The sequence below is a fragment of the Nomascus leucogenys genome, chromosome 4 (genome assembly GCF_006542625.1).
Source record: "Nomascus leucogenys isolate Asia chromosome 4, Asia_NLE_v1, whole genome shotgun sequence".
NCBI classification, from domain to species: domain Eukaryota; kingdom Metazoa; phylum Chordata; class Mammalia; order Primates; family Hylobatidae; genus Nomascus; species Nomascus leucogenys.
The window spans coordinates 139,372,931-139,383,547 of NC_044384.1; the positions used below are offsets into that span (position 1 = coordinate 139,372,931).

Genomic DNA, 10,617 nt, shown 5'->3' on the forward strand with positions numbered 1-10,617 from the left:
GTCCCAACCCCTTAGGCTCAAGCAATTCTCCCACCTCAACCTCCCAAGTAGTTGGAAATACAGTCGTGCACCATCACACCTGGCTAATTTTTTTTTTCTAATCTTGTAGAGACAGGGTCTCACCATGTTGCACAAGCTGGCCTTAAACTCCTGGACTTAAGCGATCCACCTTCCTTAACCTTCCAAAGTGCTAGCATTACAGGTGTGAGCCACTGCACCTGGCCCAGTTTCAAAGAATTTCTTGATTTCTGCCTTAATTTTATCCTTTACCCAAAAGTCATTAAGGAGCATATTGTTTAATTTCCATGTACTTGTATAGTTTTGGGAGAATTTCTTGGTATTGATTTCTATTTTTATTGCATTGCGGTCTGAGAATGTTACTGGTATGAGTTTTTTAATTTGTTAAGAATTGCTTTATGGCCAAGAATGTGGTTGATCTTAGAGTATATGCCATGTACAGATGACAAGAATGTGTATTCTGCTGGTGTGTGACGGAATGCTCCATGGATGTCTGTTAAGTCCATACGGTCAAGTATTGAGTTTAGGTCCTCAATATCTTGATTTGTTTTCTGCCTCAATGATCTGCTTAACACTGTCAGTGGGATGTCAATGTCTCTCATGATTATTGTGTGGTTATCTAAGTCTCTTCATAGGTCTCTAAGAACTTGTTTTATAAATCTCAGTGCTCCAACGTTGGGTGCAAGTAAATTTAGGATTATTAAGTCTTCTTTTTGAATTGAACACTTTATCATTTTGTAACGCCTTTCTTTGTCCTTTTTGATCATTGTTGCTTTTAGTCTGTTTTGTCTGAAATAAGAATACCAACCACTGTTCTTTTTCTTTTCCATTTGCTTGCTAGATCTTTCTCCATCCCTTTACTTTGAGGCTACGAATGTCATTGCATGTGAGATCTCTTGATGACAACATACAGCTGTGGCCCAGCCTTTCTACTTCTGAATATTTGCAAAAGAAAAATGAAAGCATATATCCATACCATGACTTGTACATGAGAGTCCACAGCAGCTTTATTTACAATAGCCAAAAACTGGAAATAATCAAATGTCCATCAATACGTGACTGGATAAACACATAGATGTATATCCATGCAATGGTGCTCAGCAATGAAAAGGAATGAACAACTAATTCATATTATAGCAAGGATGAATCTCAAATAATTATGCTGAGTAAAAGAAACCCAACAAGAAAGAATATAGAATATATTATTCTATTCAGATGAAATTCCAAGAAAATACAAAGTAGTCTATACTGTCAGCAGAAAAGTTGTGGCCTGGAGACTGAGAGGTGAAAGAGAATCAGGAGGGGAATATTACAAAAGGCATGAAAAAATGTTAGGGGGAGTGGATATGTTCATTATTTTGAATGTGACGATGGTTTCACAAAAGTATAGATATGGCAAAACTTATCCGATTGTATACTTAATGGTTTGAAGTTTATTGTATGTCATTTATACTTCAATAAAAATGTTTTTTAAATAGTGACAATTATTTTAAATGACCTTGACAAAATATTGTGCAACACTTAAAAATACTATTTATGAAGTTTATAGTGACACTGATATATAGTATATATCAAGTACAAAAGCAGGATACATAATTATGAGAATATTGTTTATAGCTATGTAAAACAAAATATTAAACAACAAACTAGGCATAAATGAAACTTTCTTTAGAATGACAGTTTGTCTCTGAGAAGAGAAGTTCTAGTGTAACTTGTCCATCCTTGTCATGTTTAATATTTTACCAATTTTCTAAAATTAGCATTTACATTTTTATTATAACAAAAGCCTATCAAATTTTAATTTTATTCATTTAAAAGAGTAAGAGCACATAGTTCTCAGGCCTCTATGAGTACTTTTGGAAAACCTGGGTGGGAGAACAGTGTCTTTGTCAGTAGGAAAAGCTGTCAAACAAGAAAGGGCTGTCCATTTTTGTCGTCAGATGAGCATTGCCAATGCAGCTGCCTCAGGGGTGTTCAGTGTAGCATATCTACCTGAAGCGAGGCATACCCCTGCCCTGAGAGGTTTGTATAGGATGGTGTGCTCAACCTCTTCTCTCTATTCCCTGACAGCCAATGTCAGACCCTGCCACTAGCCTCCTCAACAGAAGTTCCCAGCCATGAAGCCTCTCCTCGTTGTGTTTGTCTTTCTTTTCCTTTGGGATCCAGTGCTGGCAGGTAAAACTGGTATATTTTGGGGGATAGGGGTGCTTCATTTAGAAGAACAATGCCACTAAACAACCCAATAAACATGCTCCACCCATGGGCCCTTTAATTTTCAAACTAGAAAAAAGCATCTACTAGTTTTGATGTCAGCAAGACCTGGACTTGAATCTGGCTCTCCAACTTGTTAACTACATAACTTTGGACAAAGGTCTAAGCTTCTCTGAGCCTTAGTTTCCTTTTTTTTTTTTTTTTTTTTTTTTGGCTTAACTGATCAGCACCAATAAGCCTTAGTTTCTTCATGTGAAAAATGTAAATGAAGAGTCTTACAAAGATTAAATAGGATCATGTATGGAATATGTCCATACATAATATGAAAAGTACCTGGCTCATGAGAGCTATCATTGTATTTTCATTGCTAATGCCCATTCTGTCCTCCTGCTGTTATTTGGTCTCTAATTCAAGAAGGTATCTAAGCACAACAGTCAAAACCAGAAGATAGTGACAACACAATTTGTTTATTTTCTAATATACTGAAATTTCCTACAGTTAATTTACTATCTGTGAATCCATTAGTTACATGAGGAAACAGATTTAGAACAGCTAGTTTCAAGAGAATCACTGAGCTTTCTGTGATAGAAGAAATGCCTGATCAGGGACACATGACAGAGAGTGTGAGTGGCCCTGTGCTCTAGCTTCACCACATCCTTTCTGACTTTAGCAATCTCATCTTGAAAATTCTTTTCACTCAGTGTTACTTAATCAGTCCAGTCAGATTGCTTCATCTGCCTAGATGGACCGAAGTGTTTGCCTGAAGTATTCTCCAGGCAAATGAATCAGATGTTCAGGTTATGTGACTCACCAGGCTAAATTTAAGAATTCATGGAATCAAGGCCTCTTAAAGCTGTTGATGGAACCAATTCCACTATGGTTTATGGCAATGGATTTGTGGCCTCCAGACAAAGAACCCCATCTAGTGTACAATATTCCCTTCAATTCCTTTTGCATTCTCATAATTTGTCATTTCCATCGAAATTTCTTGTCTCATTTTATAGACCATTATATTTCATCTTCTCAAAAGTGTTACAGATTGTGCTCTAGGGCTTCTGTCTTGCAAACTAAGTAACACTGATCCCTTCTTGTTCCTGTAGGACAATTATCCTCCAGGGCATTATGACTCAGATAGAGTATGTGTCTGCTCAAAATTTCTACAGATTCCTTGAGCTTCAATAAGATTTCTCAAATCTTCAGAATTGATTTCAACCTCCTCCAAACTCACAAGACCATTCCACATTGCAAACACATCATTGCACTTGTCATGTTTTTTCCTCTCTCAGAGGTATTTTGTATTTCTTCTCTTTTTGTCTAGAATGAAAATTCATTGAGGTTAAGGTCTATATCATACTTAAATCTGCACCCCAACAGTCCTTGATTCACAGGATTTATAAAAATTGATTTATGAATAATAATGAGTAAGTAATTATTTAAAAAATAATGAGTAAATGACTATGTGAATAGCTAGCTTGATTGTTTGGGTTGTATTCATTGATAAATTCAGGGAAACTTCCAAGTTATTAGTTGTTTTATTCAGCTTGGGCTGCCATAACAAAATTCCACAGACTGTGGCTTAGACAAAATTTATTTCCTCATAGTTCCAGAAGATGAGAAATCCAAGATCAAGGTGCTAGCTGATTCAGTTTCTGATGAGGGCTTGCTTTCAAGCTTGTAGATGGCCATCTTTTTGCTGTGACCTTCACTAATAAGACCATCAATCCTATTGGATTAGCCTATCAATCTTATTGGATTAGGTCCACCATCGTGACCTCATTTAACTTACAATACTTCCTGAAGGCCCTATCTCCAAAGACAGTCACATCAGGGGTTAGGGTTTCAGCATATGAATTTTGGGATGGCACAATTCAGCCCCTACCACTAATTAATTTTTTCAGTTACAGGATCAATTATCATAAGCAAATCTCCTTGGAATCCAGTTGGATAAAAATTGAGAGACTAGCAATTTTACGGTCCAAAAAGGCCTGTAGTGAATTATCTTTCTATTCATTTTCCTTCCAGGTATAAATTCGTTATCATCAGAAATGCACAAGAAATGCTATAAAAATGGCATCTGCAGATTTGAATGCTATAAGAGTGAAATGTTAGTTGCCTACTGTATGTTTCAGCTGGAGTGCTGTGTCAAAGGAAATCCTGCACCCTGAGATAAGAAACCAGTGAATGGCCACTATCCTGGAGGCCCTTGATTCTGCCATCTTTCACAAAACCAGGGAATTTAGATCAAACTGTGACACCATGATGTGTCCATGACTACTGGTTTTTAGCATTTTTATAAGCCAGCAGACTCTTGTGGTCTTAAATTTAAAGAGCTGAGCTGTAGCCTCCTTTAAAAGAGCTCGGTTTTTCACAAAAACAATGCAGAAGATATTTCCCACTTCAAAGTGATGTCCAGTGTGCTTATCAGCGCCTGTTTCTCCTTCTAATCGTAGAGGATATTCTTATTACTTAGAGAGACTTCAAGAGAAACAACTTTTGACATCTAAGTCGTGTCCTACCTTCGCTTCAGCTTCCCATTTCCCATTTCTGTGAAATTCCCAACTTCAGACAAGCAGATTTGCCATGGCCTTCTGACAACCTTGTACATGTCTCACATAAACCACATAGGCAGTGCTTAACTACAGGCTGGCCCGAGTCTGGACTGAGTCTGACCCTGAACTTCCTTTGGAACAGGAGAGGCCATCTTGTGATGGACTGGCACAAGGTAATTTCTCATCCACGTCCCTAGTTTCAGTTGAGCAATGGAACTTCCCACCTGAGCCCCTAGGTTTCAGCTACAGGCTATAAGACTGCCGTCCTGTGATTTAGTGTTGGCTCCTTAGCAACAGAGTGATGCCACCTCTGCTGCCCATCATCTGACCCCTCTGGATGGGTGTCACCCTGTGGCTTACGGGCTAACACCATGCTGATCTTGCTTTGCTATATGTGTAACTAATAAACTGCCTAAATCCATTTGGACTCATGGTGTTCTTTACCAATAAACTTTATGAAGGTGTAACAGGGAAACTTAGCAACTTCTGTAAAGTTGCTTCTGGCCCTACTGGCTACACTGGTGAATTCTTGCTTGATTTTTCAACAACATTCACCCTTACGGATGCATGAATGTGTGAGTTCTGTATCTGCTGCTCAGGATAAAGACTGGGTGGCAAAGGAGAGTAGATTCTGGCCGTGGAGCAACTTTCATGATCTTCCGTGCTGGATATGGCTCAGGCTCTCTAGTGATGTGGAACGGAGAGTATGGGGCTCTTGCCACAAATAGCCAGTTACTGATGTGGTACAAGGATAAGGATACAGCGTCTTAGTTCTGGAGCTGAGATGACAGTACTGCCTGCCCAACCGTACATGGCTGCTGGGAAGGGATGAAAAGAGAACAGTGGGTGAAAAAGCATGAGGGGTTGTAAGGAGTTCTGTACTTCCAGCAAATGTCCAACCTTTGAGCAAATGCAGTGTTGGTGTCTTTGGAGAGGAAGATACTAAAAATCCAGTAGAATGCGTCCTCTCTGAGGCCCAGACTCCCTATGTAGACTGTAGAGAAGTTTGGTTCAAATTGAATGGGATCAGAGATGGCCTGGAATTGTAACTATGGTTACTAAGTGTGCAGAGTGAATGCATCCAGACATGGCCAGGAAAACTGCCAGACACTGAGGGAGGCAGAGGGGTCCCTACTGGAAGAGCACCAAATCTTCTGAAACTTTGGCCTCATAACAGCCTGGACAGTCTTAGGCTTGCTTTTCATCTCACTCCTCCTAGTTGGGTGCAAGTTCTCTGCACATACAGATAAAGAGAAACCTGAAAACAATCCAGCCTGCTGACAATCTGAAGAATGAGGTGTGATGACACTTTACAGACTAACTAGAAAGCTGATCCCCAAAGCCAGGGAGAGAGTCTACGTTCTCTAGGCTAGAAAGTACTCTCCAGAATCTGGTTAAGTCCTGCATGGACAGGACTTTCCACTGCTACATGATATCAAAATAAGGCTATTACATCAGGGCCAGGCAACCTCTATGCCTCAGACCCTGCTCTATTATTCACACTAGGCAATATTAAACCTGCTAATCCCACCTCCCTGCTCCTTCCCATGGAAATTTGCTAATCCTGCACTGCCTTCACCTTACACTTGACAAGCCATATACCCTGTCAGGAAATGAACTCTGTAACAACAAAGGTAGCTGCAAACTTTATTCTTTTGAGAGAAAGTGTGTATGTTATATGCACACCCTCCAGCTTTGCTGAAGGAACCTGAACAGATATTCACTAACTTTGGTTGGTCTCTGTACATTGACACTTCCCAAAGAAACCGAATTCCAAGATCCAAAGCTTTTTAAAGCATAATTTAAGTATTTACCAAATCTACCTGTACGAAAACAAAATGGGGAAGGGATTTGTCACGACGTGGAGCAAACTCTCTTCAAAATTCTTTCTGAATATCACTCCCTGAAATCTTATTCAGTAGTGAAAACTGCGGTGTTTAAAAGCAACATCTAGAATTTATCTGGGATATCAAGAATTTGTAATAGAGATTCTGGGAATCCTCAAGGGTAAGAACAAGCTCTGTCTTTAGGGAAAGTCGTTTTTACTTAAAGGTAATTTTTGACATTTTTTCCAGTTTTATTGAGGTATGGTTGCCAAATAAAAATTGTATATTCAAGGTGCAGGACATGGCTTGATATACATATGCATCATGTAATGATTACCACAATAAAATTAATTAGCACATCCCTTACCACCCATAGTTACCATTTGTAGGGAAGAAGACACTTAAAATTTATTTTCTTAACAAATTTCAAGCAAACAATACAATATTATTAACTATAGTCACCATGCCATATATTTTATTCCCAGAACATATTCATCTTACAGCTGAAAGTTTGTACTATTTGACAAATATCATCCCATTTAACCCACATGCAATCCCTGGCAGCCACCATTCTACTGTGCTTCTATAAGTGGGACTGGGGCCTTATTTATTTATTTATTTATTTACTTACTTATTTGAGATGGAGTCTTGTTCTGTTGCCCAAGCTGGAGTGCAGTGACTCAGTCTCGGCTCACTGCAACCTCTGCCTCCCAGATTCAAGCAATTCTCCTGCCTCAGCTTCCCAAGTAGCTGGGACAACAGGCGTATGCTGCCACGTCTGGCTAATTTTTTTGTATTTTAGTAGAGACAGGGTTTCACTGTGTTGCCCAGTATGGTCTCAAACTTCTGAGCTCAGGCAATCTGCACTCCTTGGCCTCCGAAAGTGCTAGGATTACAGGCATGAGCCACCGCGCCTGGTCTGGTGCCCTTATTATAAAAGAGGCCCAAGAGAGATCCCAAATTCCTTAAACATGTGAGGACTCAGTAAGAAGCCACCATCTATGAACCAGGAAGAGGGCCTTCACCAGACACCAAATCTGCCAGTGCCTTGATCTTAAACTTCCTAGCTCTAGAAAGGCGAAATAAATTTCTGTTGTTTCTAAGCCACCCCATCTGAGAAATTTTGCCACAGCAATTCTAAAACGCAGAGAGAGCATCTTATATTTTCTGTATTCTGACAATTTGGCATCTGAAGCCTTGTTGGACATGGAGGGTCTGCCACTCGTAGAGTTAGCCAACTTCTAGAGACAGTATGCTTTTCAAATCATACTTGCCCACACTGTGCTTTTCAAACCAACCAACTCAGAGTCCACACCTCAACCACCTCCTTTATCAGGGCTTCATACTATGGGACCCTATCCACTCACCCTAATCACCCAAGTACCAGGCAATCAGGGATATTCCCTAGACTCCAGCACCTGCTAAAATTATTCCAATTTTAGCCAATCAATTTAGAGGTTTATTTTGTTAAAGTTAAGAAAAGTGGCCAACGAGACAGCCTCAGGAGGTCCTGAGAACATGTGCCCAAGGTGGTTGGGTTACAGCTTAATTTTATGCATTTTAGGGAGACAGAAGTTACAAGCAAAGACATAAATCAACGCATGTAAGATACATTGGTTCACCAGGCGCGGTTGCTCAAGCCTGTAATCCCAGCACTATGGGAGGCCGAGGTGGGTGGATCACAAGGTCAGGAGATGGAGACAATCCTGGCTAACATGGTGAAACCCCATTTCTACTAAAAATACGAAACATTAGCCAGGCATGGTGGCGGGCACCTGTAGTCCCAACTACTGGGGAGGCTGAGGCAGGAGAATGCCGTGAACCCAGGAGGTGGAGCTTGCAGTGAGCCCAGATCAGGCCACTGCACTCCAGCATGGGCGACAGTACGAGACTCTGTCTCAAAAAAAAAAAAAAAAGATATACATTGGCTCAGCCCAAAAAGCAGGACATCTCAAAGCAGGGGGAGGGGAGCTTCCAGGTCATAGGTGGATTCAGAGATGTCCTCGGTGGCATTTGGTTGAGGGAGTTATGTTCTGCCTAAAGAGTTAAAGTCAGCCTGAGTTAATTTAAGGTAAGGTAAGGTAAGGCGGGAGGGAGTGGGTGGGATTGGGGAAGCCAAAGTCCCTGTCATGTAGATGAAGCCTCTAGTTTGCAGGCTTCAGAGAGAAAAATGTGAATATCTCTTATTGGACCTTAACGCATTTCCTGCTTGCCCTGAGAATATTCTTGTCTCTAATCCTAAAGTAAAATACACATTTCTGCTGCATTAGGATTAGAGACAATTTTTGTTTTCAAATGACTACAAGAACAGTTTTTATATTTTATTTTCACATTGAAAGTCAGATTTGCATCAGCTTCAAAAAGCGTGTTATATAAAATCGTATGAGCACTGGTCAGCTGCACTTTTTTTTTCTGAATGGGCAATGGGTTAAAAAGCGTGAGACTCTCCTGAAGAGCCCTAGTAAGGGAAGGAGATTCTCTACAGAATGCAAATTTCCCCATCAAGAGACAGCTTTGGAGGGCTATTTCAAAATATGTCAAAGAAATGTATTTTAGGATAAAATACTTGTATTTTCTTTGGGGCCCACTATCTATCATGTGCTGTTATACCAGATTCAGGTTGGAATTTGGCATCTTATTGCCACAGTCTGTTTTCTCAGCCTTAAGATTGCTGTTTTAATGCCAATGCTGGTCAGTTGTGTCTAAACTCCAAAGGGAGGAAGATATAATAAGGGATCTGCAACACCTCCCACCTTCCCATCATTTCCTGACATAAGAATAGCTACTCCTCCTCTCTTTTGATTCCCATTTGCATGGAATACCTTTTCCCACCCTTTTACCTTGAGTTTATATGAATCCTGCTGTGTTAGGTGAGTCCCTTGAAGACAGTGGATATTTGGATTGTGATCTTCAATCCATTCTCCCATTCTATATCTTTCGAGTGGAGCATTTAGGCCATTTACATTCAATGTTAATATTGAAATATGAAGTACTTTTTTTCATCATGTTAATTGTTATCTAGATATGTTTTTTCATTGTGTTATTGTTTTATAGGCCTGTGAGTTTTAAGTGTGGACAAGAATGTAAAGCAACAAGAATGCTCACACATTGCAGATGAGAGTGTAGATTGGTACAACCAATTTGGAAAACAATCAGATGCTATGTATTTACTAAAACTGAATGTATGCATAGCCTGTACCCTAGCAATTTCTCTCCTAGGTATGTAACCCCCATAGAAATACCTGAACCACAACCCTATTTATAAAAGCGAAAACTGGAAACTACAAATAAGACCATCTTCACTTAGAATATTCAAATAAATTGTAATATCTTTCCCAATGTATTACAATATGCCATTGAGAAGGATAAACTACAATTATGTGAAACAGATTAATAAACTTCACAAAAGTAATGTAGTGTGGAAGATGCCAGACACAAAGGAATACCTACAATTCCATTTATAAAAAGTTCAAAAATAGATGTCAGGACCTTCCTATTAAAAGTCAGGCTATGAATTATTTTGTGTGGAGTAGTGACTGGTAGTGCCTGGGATGTTGTAATATTCTTTTGAGGGGGCAGGGTGCTGGTTACACAGGTGTGTTAAATTTGTGCAATTCATCAGGATGATGTTTACTCATGATTTGTACATTTTTTAATTGTATGTTATACTTCAAAAAGTTCTTAAGAGACTTTTTTTTTTTTTTTTTTTTGAGACGGAGTCTCGCTCTGTCGCCCAGGCTGGAGTGCAGTGGCGCAATCTCGGCTCACTGCAAGCTCCGCCTCCCAGGTTCACGCCATTCTCCTGCCTCAGCCTCTCCGAGTAGCGATAAATTAATAAAAAGAAAAATACTGAATACAAGGAATTAGAGTATTTCTGTAAGAGAGACAACAAAGAGAAATACAGCAGACACAGGAACACTGACAGGCTAAAGCCATTGTTTTAATCGAATGGTGCAACTGAGAGGGATCTGGGTTCCCAAAGGAAATAAGCAACAGCTTTCAGGTACTCACAA

The 10,617-nt window shown here is 39.7% G+C and overlaps 1 protein-coding gene across 1 annotated transcript; it reads left to right on the forward strand.

Annotated features, from left to right (window-relative positions):
- Positions 1-2,074: 2,074 nt before the first annotated feature.
- On the forward strand, positions 2,075-5,184 carry DEFB134 (defensin beta 134). Its single transcript, XM_030810213.1, has 2 exons — positions 2,075-2,193; positions 4,252-5,184. Exons 1-2 carry the CDS (start codon positions 2,136-2,138, stop codon positions 4,392-4,394), a joined length of 201 nt encoding a protein of 66 aa, XP_030666073.1. The 5' UTR covers positions 2,075-2,135; the 3' UTR covers positions 4,395-5,184.
- Positions 5,185-10,617: the final 5,433 nt, after the last annotated feature.

Coding starts and splice junctions, on each gene's coding strand:
- DEFB134 (XM_030810213.1), top strand. CDS start 2,136: ATGAAGCCTCTCCTCGTTGTGTTTGTCTTTCTTTTCCTTTGGGATCCA. Junction 2,194..4,251: donor TTGGGATCCAGTGCTGGCAG/GTAAAACTGGTA, acceptor TTTTCCTTCCAG/GTATAAATTCGTTATCATCA.